General features: G+C 39.8%; 2 protein-coding genes across 2 annotated transcripts in view; one reads left to right on the top strand and one right to left on the bottom strand.

Moving 5' to 3' along the window:
• Positions 1 to 5,578, top strand: part of cgref1 (cell growth regulator with EF-hand domain 1) — a 7,404-nt gene extending 1,826 nt beyond the window's left edge. The window contains exons 2-7 of the mRNA XM_031846288.1: positions 491 to 596; positions 965 to 1,024; positions 2,266 to 2,339; positions 2,594 to 2,718; positions 2,819 to 2,920; positions 3,447 to 5,578. Of these exons, the coding sequence (XP_031702148.1) occupies positions 491 to 596; positions 965 to 1,024; positions 2,266 to 2,339; positions 2,594 to 2,718; positions 2,819 to 2,920; positions 3,447 to 3,665 (686 nt within the window). The 3' untranslated portion in view covers positions 3,666 to 5,578. The remainder of the gene's footprint in view (positions 1 to 490; positions 597 to 964; positions 1,025 to 2,265; positions 2,340 to 2,593; positions 2,719 to 2,818; positions 2,921 to 3,446) is intronic.
• A 1,900-nt stretch (positions 5,579 to 7,478) lies between these two features.
• adpgk2 (ADP-dependent glucokinase 2) lies at positions 7,479 to 16,361 on the bottom strand. The gene is made up of 7 exons (XM_031846286.1): positions 15,494 to 16,361; positions 13,626 to 13,785; positions 12,083 to 12,273; positions 11,875 to 11,971; positions 11,532 to 11,668; positions 10,944 to 11,080; positions 7,479 to 10,128 (listed from the first exon to the last, which is right to left on the bottom strand). Exons 1-7 carry the CDS (start codon positions 15,687 to 15,689, stop codon positions 9,571 to 9,573), a joined length of 1,476 nt encoding a protein of 491 aa, XP_031702146.1. The 5' UTR covers positions 15,690 to 16,361; the 3' UTR covers positions 7,479 to 9,570.
• Positions 16,362 to 16,417: the final 56 nt, after the last annotated feature.

Raw genomic sequence — 16,417 nt, 5'->3', positions numbered from 1 at the left:
ATATATATATATATATATATATATATATTAGGCATCTGCTTGTAACAATGGAGAGACATGGACATACTCACTGACAGACTGTGTTGAGCTATACATAGATGTAGAGGTTTTAATTAATTTACCATCTGTGTAACTTGTAAAGGCTGCAGGATTGCAGCACGGTTATTTTATACAATGATTGGTTTTTATTTGTAGTGAGCAGGTGTTACATGTAGATTAAACCATTTGACACAGATAATAACACAATGACTACCAGGTTGTAGATGCATTTAAGCAGATACTGAAGCTGTGGCCATGTGGAAATTCCACATTGTATAGCAACATGAAACCATCTCCTATGTCCCAAAGAGGGAGCAGGTCTATCTGTTTATTGTGTTATTTTATTATGTAAGTTACACACTGGTCATATTTCAGTAAATCTTGGACATTTGGGCAGATAAATTCATGATGGCATGTGACGTGAGGTTACAACATGGCTCTGTGCTTGTAGGTGTGTTCATGGAGTCTCACCTGGGCGGGTTGGTCCCATGTGTCCTGTCCATGTTCCTGTTAATACACTTGTGCCAGGCTGCACCAGGTGTCCCTGGGACACAAAGGTAACCTCACCTCCTTACTCCCTAAGTTGTTAGTCTTTCTTTTTTCAGACATACCAAGACACATTTGTTTTTTGCCTTTCACTTCAATAAGCCCACTTTTTTTTTAAGCCATGAGAAAGGAATTTGCACAATAAACATGTCACCAAAGGCTGCAATATGAGAATGGGCAATATTTACACATACCGTTGTATATTTGAAGCAGACCTTTTGCAAAACCTAGTAAATGAAGTATGCTTCATGTACATGGGATACACTTACAGCAAATTGAACAAACTTTGTTTCACCTGCTTCGTTCACTTATTAGAGACAATACATTTAAATCAAGGCAATAATGACAAAAAGTAATATAATTTTATTTTATATTTCAGGGAGGAATCGGTCGACCCTTCAGCAGCACTAGCCAATCCATTTGACTCCGGAGACCGCAGGTGAGGGACACATGAGGATGATGATGCTGCTGCTGTGAGAGAAGCAGCTCATTTTAAACTATACATTTGCTCTTAATTGCTTTCTTGAGAGGAGCGGATGTAGTCCCTAAGTAAAAAGCCTTTTCTTTTTTCCCTTCAGTATGCGTAACTGTCGCACTCAAAATTCAGCTTGAAATCTTTTTCTCAAGAGGATGATAAAATATGTATTACATGGAATGAAGGTATTTACTGTCATGTATTGTTTTATCAAACTACTGTAGTAGTACTGTTCAACATGCAGTGTGCTTTAGTGGACTGTAGCTGCTGTCTGGTCAGTCTGTGGACTTTGGCTGCTGTGTTGTGCTAATGATGTGGCCTGCGCCATAAACCGATAAGATTACATGTGCAATAACACTTTATGCCTTGTGTTGCAATTATGCAGTCTTTTTCATTCATGAAGACAGAGAAAATCTAGAATATCCTCAGACATATTGCAAATACAATAGCTTATCCTTGGTATCTCGGCCCACATCTGTTACTGTGTGACAGCAGTGTGAACTGACACCTAATGAATCACAGGTTGAGAGCCAAAATGAGAGACACAACCACTTTGTTGACTTTTCGTGTCAAAGAGTTTGTTGTTGGTGACAATGTGGCTGCAACTTCTCTCCCCTGATAAGATTAATGGATGTGTTCGCTACTCTATCATCACATTAGCTTACGTCTTATGAGTGTATGGACACAACAAAGTTAGATTCGCACCTCCCTACACTACACTACTTAATCTAAGGCCTGTCCACTTTAAGATTAGGTCATACAGACTGTGCAGAACAAGATGGATACTCCCTGAAAGCTCCTGACAGAAACTTTGGTCAACAAGCACTTCCGCCTGAGCAGGATGGAGTGGTCTGAAATAGCACTGCTACTTTATACACTGTCAACACAGAACAGCAGAGCAACTTACTAAGTAGCATTGTTGCCTGGGTGTCTTCTTTCTATCTGCTTCATGTTCAATGTGATAGATTCCAGCTTTCCAAAACAACTGAGCAAACTGGAAAATAGGATAGTGTTCCTTTAAACACAATGCTTTTTGATGAGGTGTCACCTCCTCTTAGAGTCATGTGTTAAGACTTTTTCTATGTAGCCACAAATCCTGCCTAATTTTGTCTTTCTCTTTTGTCTCCAAGTCTGATTGTGTTAAATCCTGGCTCCTAATGTTTTACTGATTCATTGATATCTTCTCTGTGCTGTGTATACCACAGATTGCTGCAAAGTTACATTCAATCAAGTCTGAAGGATGGCCAAGGAGGACCAGAAATCAGCACCTGGGAGCAAGGTAGACATCTACACGTGCTGGTCTAACCCTTATATATGTCTGACACAGGCCTGTCCCTTCGACCATCATTACCAAATATAAAAAACTCTAATTATACAGTCAGCTATTTACTGAAATATGTCTCAGGTTCTAATACAGTTGTGTTTGTGTGTATACATTAGGTTAGTTCTGTACTGTACATCCTCTGCAGTTATAATTCAGCAGTATATCAAACATGTTTAGTATTGAACATGTCTTCTCCTGCTTTTTGTCAGAGGTGTTCTTCCTGTTCGGTCTTTACGACTACGATCGCAGTGGGCTGCTGGATGGCTTGGAGGTGATGAAGCTTCTTTCAGACTATAACTCCCATCATACACCTGGAGCACACACCAATGAGCTGGTGAGGAGGAGTGGCTGTCTATTGCACATACCAAATACTTTCATACTTTTTGTCCTGTTTATCTGACCTGAGGTGTGTGTGTGTGGTGTTCTGACTCCAGGTGGTGTCAATGGTAGATTTTTTACTACAGAGTCAGGATCTAAACCAGGACGGCCTGTTGGGCCCATCCGAGCTGCTGTCTCCTCCATTACCTCACACACAGGTACTGTACGTTTACACACTTGAATACCTTTTTCAATGTCACGTAATGATTGGCATTAAGTCACAACAGACTAAATCTATATTTTATATAAAAATATGAGAAAACAAATACATTTTAAACATGAATTTATTTGTAAAAACAACAAAATAGTTGTTTGACAAAGCAATCCCAACTCAAGGTCCATTTAGTAGCTTATTAAAATGTATGAAAACAATCCAAACTATTAATATATCAAATAGATGACTTGAAAAAAATAGTTAGTGTACTTACTCTGTGTATTTGTTTTGGTAAACTCTGTACTTTGTTTTTGTCATTAATCACATGTAAAGGTACATTATAATACATTTTAATTGTACATGATTATACATGATGATAGGATTAGTTTTGATGTTTTACCACCAATTAACGTGTAGACAGAGGAAGTTTTACATTTTAAATCTGTATTTCACTTTGGGTTACTGAGCTCTTTTGTTCTCAGCCTCACTTGTGGCTGACTGCAGTAACAACTCACCCTTTTCCACCACAGGACTCCAGCAACAACAATGCACCTCACCAGGAGCAGGAGGTGGTAGCAGAGGACAAGGCAGAAGCAGCAGAGGCGAGAGAGGAGTTAAAGACAGAAGAAGAGGAACTCATAAATCAAGTAGTGGATGAACAGCATGGACAACAAATCCCAGAAGCCCCAGCAGCAGAACATGGACAGCACCACAAAGTCCCTGTTCATCAGGGACAACCAGAGATGTGAATATACACACATTACGGTCCACATAATAATTTATCTTGAGTCAGCAGAAGACTGTTGAGTGAGTTAAACATACCACTAAGAGGACCTCTTACTCTTCATCCCCACAAATCTGTCTCTTGACTATAATTTTGAGATAGTGATATCATTTTCATTTGACTGTTAAACACTAAGACGGTTGTTTAGTGAAAAGATTAATGTATTGAAAGTATTCCTGTTACTTTTGAAACCATTTTTCTACAACCAGTAACGACTGGTTTTATTTATGAATGCAAAGATTTCTATAACTGTAAAAGGGACATAGGTCCTGAATTCAAAATGCAATACGACTCATGTTCGTGAAACAGAAGCCATCCTTAATGGAGATTAGTACATTGCAATATTTTTTTCCCAGCAAGTGAAACAGTTGATTATCTAATATTAAATAATTCAAAAGTGTATTTTCTTTTCTTTAATTATATTTATTTAGCCTTTTCTTTTAGGCCTAAAAAAAAAGCATATATTTTTAAAGTGTATTTAGTTTTTCTCTGTAGTTGTCTTCTGTACACCCTGATTGGCCTTATTGTGTCTGCCCCACTCTAGGATTAGCTCCTAATAATTATGCACCAAGGGGTCCGTTGTATAAATTTACCAAATAAGCCAGGTTTATTTCAGTTAGTCCGACTCATTTTCAACTGACTCGGTTAAATAAAGAACATTCAACATTGTTCAAGCTCAGTTACTTTCAGTTTTCGGAAACTAACCTGGTCCGGGGCAGGCTCACTGTCGGGCTCACTGTCGGGCTCAGCCCGAGTTGTTTCTTAACCAGAGTTCCTGTAACACACTGACCACTGAGCGATGATTTTAACTCTGATTTTCTGGAGTGATGCCATATTATTTGACTTTATTTACCACCATTAGTCATAAAGTAGAAAATCAACTTGGATAAATTATATGATAAAAAATGACAAGAAAGGCTGACATATGTGTTTAATTATATGGCATGCGATATCAAACTTAACGTCTTTATGTAATTTACCCCCAATAGAATGATGATAGCCACAAAGAAAGCATTTGCAAAAAAACACATTGACCAGAAATGTATGGTTAGGGTTCTGTTCTTACAAACTGTTTGAATGTATTGGCCTAATATTTAATTAGGTTGGATCAGAATATTTTATTACATTTTAATCTATGATTACTGTAATCTGACTCCCCCCAAATGCACAAACCAACAACAAAGCCATGGAATTTAATTTGGTCTTCCTTGTGTATTACCTCAGCCTAGACAATGACTTCATCAATTTATTGAGTAAAATTAGGTTATTAAAAAACCCACATATTATTATGCAATATCAGCCAACCCTTTGTTTCTTTTGATGCACTTGTTTAAGATCCAGTAAGTGTTTTATTTTGCTGAGGATTTTAATGTACCTGAATGAGTTGGGAACCATGGAACTACAGATCAATATTGTGCTCTTAATGTGTACTTAATGAGTTATAGCTTTCTACCATCAGTCTTTGGTGGTACAGACTTAAAAATGTCATCTTTTTATCAAGGTCAGGAATGCCCCATTAAGTTATTCACCATAATGTCATATTTAGTCTTTAACTCTAAACTTGAATTTGTTTACAGTATGAAAGCCAGGGTTTACCATTTGTTGTAATTTTGGTTGTTTACCCTTTTTAGCCATTTATGCGTTTATATAGCTGGAAAAAATAAAGCAAACTTTTCTTTGTCCCACTGCCTTTCATTCTGTCTCCTGTTTCTAAGATTTGTTGAATTTGTCGGAACCAGAATGTGCGTTCAAAAGATAAGGTGCCATACATCCTCTGAAAATACATCACGGCATCTCATATTACAGTCTGAACTTATTAATGAGGAGTGATACTTGTAAGATGCTTTTGTTACAATGTTTGCCAATAAAATACCGATACTGATCATCTATTATATAGAATGTGATTTTTAAAAATTACAAATTTTCCATCTTGTCGTATTTTTTATCTAAAAGTAGCATCTGCCATTCTGTCACAAGTTTGATGTGGACGTGTCGACTGTGCGCCGCTATGTGCTAGGCTCTGATGTCACATTGCTTTCCACAGTCATGTGACGAGGGCCAGCTAAATATGTCAGGGCTGTTTTGGCACAAACATACAAAAGCAGTGAAAACATTTGGAAGTGAACCAGCCACCCACATTTGTATTTATATTATTTTACCATTGATATTAGAGTTGTTTAAAGGAATCGATTTCAGTTTTGATGCGCCCATCCCATAGTAATAATGTATTGTACAGACATTCTTCATGATTGTGTTTTATTACTTTATAAATGATGGATTCCCCATTTGTAAATTAAGTATTATATATTTTACAAACCAATTATTAAGGAGTTGTAGATGATTAATAGCATAATTTATAAAGTGGAAGTAAATTATTAAGAACTTATTTAGATGTACATTATTCATGCATTTATATATGATTTAGATATGCACTAATGGTTAGGGACTGTTAATATATGCTTTACAAACGCGTATTAATACTGCAATTCATGATCATTTTTCATAATTCTAAAGATGTCATAATATAGTATGCCATCAAATTGTCATACAAAATAACATTGTACATTGCCAAATAAAATTATCATGAGTCATATTCATAGTATAGCATGTTATAATAAAATTCAGAAAAACTGCCATAGTATGTCTTGAAAAGGTGTTATAGTATAGTATGCCATAAGTCTAATTATGGCATGTAATAAACAAGTCATGAAAAAAAGTCATACTATAAAAAAACGTATAGAGTATGTCATAACAATCGACATAGGTAAGTATGCCATAAATAAGTCACAATGTAGTACATCATTAAAAGATAATATTTAGTCATTAAAAATGCTATAGTCTAGTATGCCATAAAAATTGTGATAAAAAGTCACAAAAAACATTATTAAATCATCAAGTAGTTCATAACGAAGCAAAAGAAGCCACTGAATTGAAAATGTAAGCTCTCAATATTCAACAACATTAAACAACACAGCTGGTAATGAGAAAAGTATCCTACCTAAGAGCTTCAGCACGGTCTGTAGAAAGTTCCTCTTCTTACCAGATGTCATCCATTGAGGCCGCATATCTACATTCTGTGACAAATAATGTGTCTTAACGAGTAAAAGAACAACTGAACTGACAGATAACACCAATCCACTTTGGGGGCTTTTATAGTAATGCTTATAGCTAGCATTGACACTGGAAAGTGCTTTATAGACGACTGTAAACTAGATCCTGTTCTCTGTACACTGGTCCGATAGGTGGCGGTTTGCACCTAAATTGGACTGCAATCCCCTGAAAAACGCAAAGATACTGAAAAGCATGAAAAGCTAGCAAACAGCTGTTCAGTCGACTCACAGAATTTGGCTTTTGAACACTTTTGTCGGCATAATAAAATTATGTTGAGTTAAACTGCATTAAACTAAAATTGTTTGCAAGCTCTTGCCAAATGCTCTGTATATACAGTAAACATTATTTTTATGTCAGGAAGTGATCTGGTTATTCATTTGACAAGACAGTGTGAGCAGCCAATGGACAAATACGGAAATAAAAAATTGAATGTGTCCAATGTTTTGTGAAGAAAGGAAATAAAATTCATCACGGCGAGTTAAGATGTTGTGAAAAAAAAACAAGCCATGACGTGAATAAGTACTCGTCTAGAAGACTTCTTGAGTTCAGACGACCTAAACAAGGAAGTCCTTACTTGTCCAAAGTGTTGTCTTAAACAGACGCAGTTTGCAGCCATGACAGCAGTGAACAATATCAATAAATGAGTATGAGAAAATAAACAAAGCAATGACCGCTTTATCGGCGTAGCATTTTATCTTAAGTGACTCTGCATTGAATAGCTAACATGCATGAAACATTCAAACACAGCTTTGGAACATGGATGAGATGACTTATCTAAAGCGTAGAGAAGTATATGATATTCATGTTCTCCATCCGAACATGAATGCATGTTGAAGTTCTGCTTTAAAGTTTCATTTCACAGTAGAAACACGACCCGTTACTCTCGTCTTCCAATCACTGTGCAAGACGTTTTTGTCTTGCACAGTGCATCAGAAAAAACAACCTAATAAGCCTACAGTAATAGAAAAAGACTGTATTAAATATTCCCTTTTCACTAAACACCAAAACTCAAAACAGAATAAGGCTCATTTAAGTTCAGCATAATCAAAGAGCATTCAATCTACAGTGTCGATACAAAGAGGAAACATTTGAAGGGATTTCTTCAGTTCATACTTGTTGGATTGTAACATGAATGAATGTGTTCCTCCGTAAAAAGGGTCTTTGACGATTTAACGGTGTAATCAAGAAAAAAATATATTGTATTTTGTGTGGAGCAAATAACTGAAACTGGGTCTGTGATGGAATGTTTGACTTGTACAAAGTGAGAAAAATGGCATAATCCCCATTTAAGTACAGTCGCATTCAGTTTTTAAAATAAGTGATTTTGTCCCTGAAAACAATGAAAAGGGAGTTGATGCCCAATCAGAGGCGGGGCCCCATTTTCATGTAAGATACACGTAAGATGAACACTAATACATTTACTGTGTGGTCCAATATTTCACAGGTAAAGGGAATTCATTGTGGGAAACGTCATAGCCTCATGTCACGCTTACAATAACAAAACAACTAAAACTAGAGAGAAGAATGTGTTCCACTTTATGCAGACATATGAGAACTTGAGGCGGCCCACACCGGTTATTTGGTTCTTAAAGAGCCATAAAACAAGGACATCTGACACAGACAAAAGTTTGACAAAGTAACAGAGAAAAGAGTGAAGGAAGAAACAAAAATAACATGGAGGTAGAAAGGAAGTCTTTGACATCATATCCAGCTGTGGTCCCTTAACATCATTTTGCATTATTGCACCGCAATGGACACACAGGAATGATAATCTTAAAACAAAACACACCCAATCCACAATACACATATCAGGAAAAACAGGAGGCGATGACATCACTAGCTTACTACTTTAAACTTTGAGAATTGAATCGATGAGGGAAGAGGCAGGATAGAGACGGCTCATTGCCTTTTCATTAATAAGGTTCAGATCATGACACCGTTTACAACCGACAGGCAGTGGTGGAAGAACTATTTTGCAGTATTTGTACTCAAGTACAATACTTGAGTAAATGTACAACGTAAGAATTACTTTCCACCACTGCTGCCAGGTTGCTGACTTTCAGGTTGAAACTGCATATGCTGCCAGGCAGGTGTGGCAAAAGCCCCGTTTACTGGTTGGAGCTGTCGATTGAACCACCTGATGAACGTGCTCCCCAGAAGCAGAAGATTCAGTATCTTCAGTAATTACCCAACTCTGGATAAATTTGCTGCAGAGTGGAGTCACTTGTTTTAAACGACACAAAGATAATTTATCCGACAGCTTGAGTTGTAGCAGATTTGTCGGCTACTAACCTAAACACAACTTGATTTTTATGGACTTTATCCAAACCTCATCCCTCTTTATCTAATCCTGACTGAAGGCCAAGTCTTGTAAGGCCCGAGAGAAGTAGAGGAGGAGTCTAATGGCGGCTGACTTGGCAAAGATGTTTGGTGTGTTAAAGCAGGGCAGTCTTTTTTTTGGTGAAGTTTTGGTTCTAAACATTAAATAAACTGGATGCAAAAGTGCTTTGCGCTGAGCCCATATATTAAAAATCTAGTGATTTACCTGATTCATAACCACTGCACTCCACCATCCTACTCCTTCGAATGATACGTTTTCCTTATGGTCCACCTGGGATATAGAGCTGGCAGAGCAATAGCCTGATACATTTCACAATCTGTACCCGTGTTTGCGTCACACCTAGATCACGTTTCCAGAGTCACATTGTTGCTAACATGTAGTTAGCACTACACACAGATGGACCATATAGTGTACTTCTCTAGATCTGCAGCACCAGGCCAGCAGCTGAGATGTTGTCTCCTCCCCCTGCAGTTTGGTAAACCTCAGTGCACACCAGCACCGGTGCCACACAGATCTCGTAGTCCCCCTCGTCCCAGCAGCTGACCGGCTTGCTCTCCTGCAGAGGGATACGCTGGCTGCCTTCCCGCTGGCTAACGGAGAAGGAGTCGTCCATGATGAGCCTCGCCTTGCTGGGGTCAATGTCCTTAGAGCCACAGACATGGCGGTTAGCTGTGAGAGAGGCCTTGGCGACGGCCGACATGGTGTTCTTCCACTGGGATCCGCGTGTCACAATCATCGCCTGAAAGGCCAGCGTATGGACATGGAGCCGAGTCAGCGGCTTAGCTTTAACACCATTTGTGTCTCTTTCTGTGCTGCCATCCTTGGAGCGCTGGTTCACAATGCGATAGACCTCCCTCATCTGGTCGAGAACAGTAGCTACACGAGGGTTTGGGTCCGACAACACGGTGATGTTGGAGCCTTTAAGCAGGCTGAGCAGGTTGGGAAGCTCCTGTTCATTCATCCCTAAAGAGTCCGCCTGGAAAAGCAGAATCGGGATGAGTGATTAAAATAAAGACCAGCCTTTAACTGAACATCTTCTAATGCTGCCTTCAAATGGGATTGTGTTTACTGTGTTACGAATGCTTCGAGTTCACGAGTTGTGACGTGTTTGCTGAGGTTTTCAGAAATGGAGGTTCATTTTTGCTTAAGAATATTACGTTCCGTTCGCTAGCTTACTAAATTGTTTGCAGCTGTTGCTTCTAGACGCAGACAGGAACGTTAATACTGATGTTCTTAAGACTTGAACCTCAAGCATATCGTGTACACGACTTCCCATGTCGTTAATAGGAGCTCACAGGTTTTACTTGAAGGCAGCAATAAAAACAAACGGATGCCATAACGTTGCATTGAGTGCTATATTCTTAAATTGCGATCAACATGGCAAGTGTAGTTTATTATGAAATAAAGCTGAACTAAGGGCTAAAACTTGATGTTTAAACGTAGTGTTGTGTCAGGTAGACGTCATACTCAGGTTATCTGACTGTTATGTTGCAGAGCTGAGAGGTAACTACACTGGCCACAAAGTCGAACATAGTTATGTTTTCTCACTTCTGAGTACTAATATATGCTTATATATATATATATATATAAATTATAAAAAACGATACAAATACAGTTTTTGTTGAGTTTTGTTTAGATATTTTTACTTATACGCATTATTATCTTGTACCCAACTACGTCACTCTATTTTTCTCGGATAAACATTGTTTTTTCACCCCTGTGTTTATGTAATTGTTCTAGTCCCTTTAATGTGAATTCATGGGTTAATTAATGTAACTGTTCAGTACTTACATGGGGAATGACATAGTGAAGTAGGTCTTCCATTATACTCTCTTCTACAAAACTGGCCATCTCAAAATGGACTCCAATCGTTGGAGACGAGGAGGACAGGAGGTCCGACAGGCGGGAGAAGAGAGCGTCCCGCTCACCTGGAATGATGAAATTAACAGGTGGGAAGAGAAGAGAAGAAATTCAGACAAAATGTAGTCAGACAATAAGGACTGAAGGAAAAAAATAGGCTCTGGAACAATGCGTATCTCACTCAAGAACTCTTCGCTGCATTTTACAAATAAGTACGAGGCCTCGTCTAGCCTTTAAGCGTGGAGGCCCAGAAACTTCTGTTTGGATACTCCGTCGAAGGAGATGTTTTAGATTTGTTGGCCTCGGCCGGCAGAGATCGACTGATCCACATCTTCAACCTGGAGAAGAACTACAGTCTTACAGTTTCAAAAGATAGCTTTCTTCAATTCACATGATTTTCTAAAACCGGACAACTGACAACTGTTCAGCATGCTCTCATTTCAGCAGTGCAACACAAAGCAGCAGACACTGCTGCTGGAGAGTTCAAACCAGCAACTAATAAAAAGGTTTGTCTCTTACCTGCCTGGAAGGGGAAGTTATCCATCATTTGCAGCCCACCCACCACCAGCAGATCTGGCTCGAAGTCTTTGAGTTTCTCAGCAAACTCTGCCATGGAGTCCAGGTAGGGGTTATGGTCGTCGCTGTGGATGATATATCTACAGAAACAAACACAGTCAGCTTCAAATATTGTAGAGGGTTATATGTGTATGTGGTTCTATGTATGTACATACACGCATAGAACACTTCATACATGCAAGGTAGAAAAACGTGTCTCTGGATTAAATAATCGTGCATACACAGTTCCCCTTAATGATCCCTAAATATTCTAAAAATATCTACCAAATGCTCAACTGATACGTACCTGTTGGCTCTACGTGAGGTATAGTGACCCCAGCTAGCACCAGATGGATACTCCAGGATCAGATGAATGTCTGGCTCGTCGACTATGTTACCTGCCACTGGACCGACACAGATAGATTAGTACAAGGCCATGGAGGGGAAGGACACCGGGGTGGTAAAAAGCATAGAAGGCAGAGGAGGTGGAGGTGGGTGTAGCAGTATGTGTGTACCTGTAATGTGCTGGGACAGGACATCGGTAAAATCGGGGCTGAAACTTCCCCCGAGCAAAATATCACATCCCTCGGTTGCCATGCGACTAGCCATTACTGGGGCATTGCCGCCTACCGCCCATCTGTTTCCAGGGAGGTCCCGGGACACTTCCACCAGCTCACTGAATAGGGTACCATTCAGGATAAAACGCCTGCAAGTCAAAAACAAAAGCAAACTATCAGTGAAACGTCATTTATCTAAAACCTCGGCTTTTTGTCTTACATTGTAGTTCTTTTATGCAATTTGTAAAGCATATGAATTGCCACTGTTTATGAAAAGTGCTGTATAAATAACAAGAGACCATCTTGCCATGGAATCAAACCAGCAAAACCCATAAAGTAGGGGCAATGACCCATTTGCCCCTCTTGTTGAGACCCCCCCATCATAAATATACATATAAATATGGAAAAAGAAGAGAAACAGAAGTAGAAGCAGAGTGAAATACATCTACTCATGTGGTCTGACCTGGTCTACACTTGGCAGAGGCAAACAATCGTCTCTTCTGTTCTTTGCACATTCTTTTTTCATTTTATTGGCTTAAGAGCGTCAGCATTTTGGTCTTTACAATCCCAAATTCCACAAGAAAAAAGGAAAGACACGGAGGAAATAACCACATACAGAGCAGAAAAATACCCGTTTGTGTCTAACTGAGATTTTTAGACATCATTTGTTATTCGTATTAACTCTCTCACACACACACACACACACACACATTATCTTGCTCTTTCTGTCCACGATGATTTTATAAGCATGTTTAGATGTTTTTCAAGACAATGAATAAGAGCTCATAAGCACCACAGCGAGAACAGGAGCAGTCCCCAATGCATGGGGCCGACGAGTTTAACCACATAAATACCGAACACTTTGGTAACTGATAAACAGCAACAAAGACCGAAAAATACAGATGAGCACTGACCAAAACAAGGTTTCTTATTATTACTTGGTACGTATATTTTGCATGAGAAACAGATGGCCAGAGGAAAGAAAACAGTGTATGGTTGTATATATTCTTATGTATATCCGGTATAAATAAACCACTAAACAGTCATGGTGGCATACGAGTGTGTTTGTGAAAGAGCATGTGACAGAGACGGGATGAGTCAGGAGCACAGCAGCCTGAGGCATACGACAAAGAAACTGGTTTTATCTGGACTTCATGTTCCCCTTCTTTCGTATTTACTTTAAAACACACTTGGACATGTAAACAGAAAAACTCAGCTATCAAGTCATAGCATACAGAAGAATAAAGTATTTAACAATATGTATGAGCACCTGTTCACACACGCATGTTTTTATATTATCATACTGTGAATTCAGGATTTATTCACTAGACTGCAACTATATCTAATGGCCAGCTAATAGTCAGTCTCTCACACACACACACACGCACGCACGCACGCACGCACGCACGCACGCACGCACGCACGCACGCACGCACGCACGCACGCACGCACGCACGCACGCACGCACGCACGCACGCACACGCACACGCACACCACTTACTCTGCAGCAGCTCCCGGTGCAAAGAAGTAGGCAAAGCTCTGAGCCAGCTGCAGCTCATTTTCAATGTAGTCGTGGTGTAGGGGCTGGTCTGTAGGAGGGAGGCCAATCTTATTAAGCAATGTGACCCCGTCCACTATCAGGTCAACACAACCGCCAAAGCCTGTGGAAGAGGGAGAGCGGCAGTGAGATAAAGACAAAGGAGGATACATTTGTGATAGAAAAGCACGCCCACAGGCAAGTATACCACTTCAAATCTGGGAGCAACGAGACGGAGCAGATAAAGAGATGGCCTCCAGGGCCTCCACTGTGGCCGTCAAATGATGAAACACTTCATCTACAAACATGTTCTGTCAAGTCTGTTGATGCACAACAAACACACACAGCCTACCTGTGTAGGCAACCTGTTAGAGGAGCTAAAAGGCAAAAGTTTGCGTTCACATTTGAATTAGATTTTAATATTTAACTTAGTCCGACAGTAGCTTGACTTCTAGCTGCTCTGTTTGCAATTGTTTGTCAATGCTCTTAACTAGACAGTAGCCATCTACAATGTTCTACTGACAATTTGCTGAAAATAAAGAAACAAGGACCAGTGTATATTTGGTTAAGTGGTCAGCACCAGTGGTGCATAATTATTGGGTTTTTGTTTGTATTCAGAATACGATTGAATAGAATGTTTCTGCTGTCCAACATTGTTCAGGGTTTGTGTGTTTTGTATGTAACCTGGCTGCAAGTTAATTTCCCTTTGAGACAATAAAGATACTTTGAACTTTTCAAACTGTATTTGATTCTGAGTAATAACAATGAAACCAGTCTGACTGCGCGGCAGAGCGTGTTGTTGACCTGGTTAAAGGTTGGACAGATACGGTGATCACTTCTGTGATGCGATTGTAACGAGGCTCAAAGTACAAGACTTAAGGATTAGATCATGACAGTCAAGACACGGGTCACCTACGTTAATAATGTTGTTCGTCAGAAAACGACTGTGGTGCTTTTCACTTGTGGCACAGGAGGCCTTTGTATAAGGTGTGGGTATGAGACTGTGGAGCTGTTGCCTTTACGCCAACGTACACAAGCCATAACCAGGGCTGGAAACTTAAAAGATTGTTTTTAACTACAGCAACGGTGGTTAGTGCATTCCCACAAGTCTGCTTCACTATTTAAGCTGTATAGTTTAATCCTAGACAGACGTACCATCTGTACTAGTGACACAAAGCAGACAGTTACTGTGGAGTAACATTTAAAGTAGAAATAGTGGCACCACCGTGCCCTTATTTGCATACACTTCTCTCTGTTCCATGTTTGTTGATAGAGGGTCTCTGCCCAGAACTGAACTGTGGACTTAGATCTGATGATCGTGGTCTCTCACTCCCTTTCTTAACCTCCTCTCTTTTCCTCAACTACACTCCTCTGTGCTGTTTATCTGGTTTCAACATACAACTTCAGCTCAGATCTCGTTTTTGGTCATTTAATGACAAACCTCCCGATACTAACAGGAGAAAAAGCTAACGTGTAACCTCGCTAGGTTAACTTAGCTAGAGTTGATGTCAGCTCACAAAACAATGTTTTACTTGTTCTCTCTATAATCTCTATGAGGCCACAACCGTTTTATGTGAACGTGAAAACACCAACATCAGCCAATTAACGTTATACATGGTTAGCAATCCACTTGTATTGTTGTGTTAGCAAGTAGGAGCAATTAGGTTAATGCATTTAACTTTCTTTCATCTGGAGCAGCTTTCTTACTACAATAACATCTGATATGAAGGCCAATTATTTAGGACTTAGTCAATTATTAACCTCCAAAACTACATAAGCACCTAAAATAGGGTTAGGCTAGGCTAACACAAGCTAACATCACCTGCACTCACCGACAGCCACTTTGGGCTTGGCGACGTTATTCATGCCGACTTTCCCCTCAGCACGGAGCAGAGAGGACAGGACGTTGTCCAGCCGGTCGTCCAGTCCTGCGTCATCAGGTGACCGAAACCAGACGGCCAGAATGACCACAAACAGGGACACGACAGGCCCGTATTTCATCCACCAAGATCTGCCTTCTTCCTCCATCGCTCGCAGTCTGACTAGCTACGGTGGCTCACACGGCGAGTGATGAACGAGACCTTTAAGCACGCTCGAGCAGCAGAGAGCAGTGCGGTGGGTTGTCCGTTTGTTTTGGGAGCCAGCGTGTTCCGGAGGTCAATTAACTGGACGAATACTCCGCAGAATCGATTTAAAATATCTCCAGTTCAACCGTGTTTCAGACTACGTTATAAATATTTTTGTACAGGATGCTTCTTCAGTGTGTTTCGTCTTTTACTCAAGCACCGCTGTCCAGGCTGGAGAATGGGTAGACGCCCGGGTCGAAAACAAACGACTTGTATTCTACTACGCAGGGGAGTGTTTGTTTTGCTGACAACAAGGCGGAAGTAGCAACGCTTGTTTGTTTTTTCTCTGAAAATTTTAACTTTAATGTTTTTGCATCTAAGCGTCGTTTCCCAGTTGAGCCACAAAGTAGAAAACGACGTTTCTAGTTTGGTTTTGCTTACACAACAAAAGCAACTTTGGTAACTGCTTTAGGATGAATGTTTGTTGTAAATCAGTCTCTCTTGTTTTGACCTTTTTGGATACAATGTCAGATGCAGTAAAAACCTGCAACGTTTATCAACTACCACTCCTGTAGTTTTTACTCACAGCTACGTATCCATTCATCGCTCACATCTTGACCCACATTTCCTTGGTGAGTTGGTCACATCAAGCATGCAAATCAGTCACATGAGATGCAAATTGATTTAAAA

The sequence above is a fragment of the Anarrhichthys ocellatus genome, unplaced genomic scaffold (genome assembly GCF_004355925.1).
Source record: "Anarrhichthys ocellatus isolate YVR2014 unplaced genomic scaffold, GSC_Weel_1.0 scaffold6, whole genome shotgun sequence".
In the NCBI taxonomy this organism is placed as follows: domain Eukaryota; kingdom Metazoa; phylum Chordata; class Actinopteri; order Perciformes; family Anarhichadidae; genus Anarrhichthys; species Anarrhichthys ocellatus.
Note: the sequence above shows the minus strand (reverse complement) of the source record. Positions and strands in the feature narration are given on the sequence as shown.

What these genes read in the sequence shown, in the direction of transcription:
- adpgk2 (XM_031846286.1), bottom strand. Translation starts at nt 15,689, where the DNA reads ATGGAGGAAGAAGGCAGATCTTGGTGGATGAAATACGGGCCTGTCGTG. An exon ending in TAACTTCCCCTTCCAGGCAG is followed by an intron (nt 11,081 to 11,531) that starts GTAAGAGACAAA and finishes TCATCATTCCAG; the next exon opens with GTGAGCGGGACGCTCTCTTC. An exon ending in TTCACTATGTCATTCCCCAT is followed by an intron (nt 10,129 to 10,943) that starts GTAAGTACTGAA and finishes CTGCTTTTCCAG; the next exon opens with GCGGACTCTTTAGGGATGAA.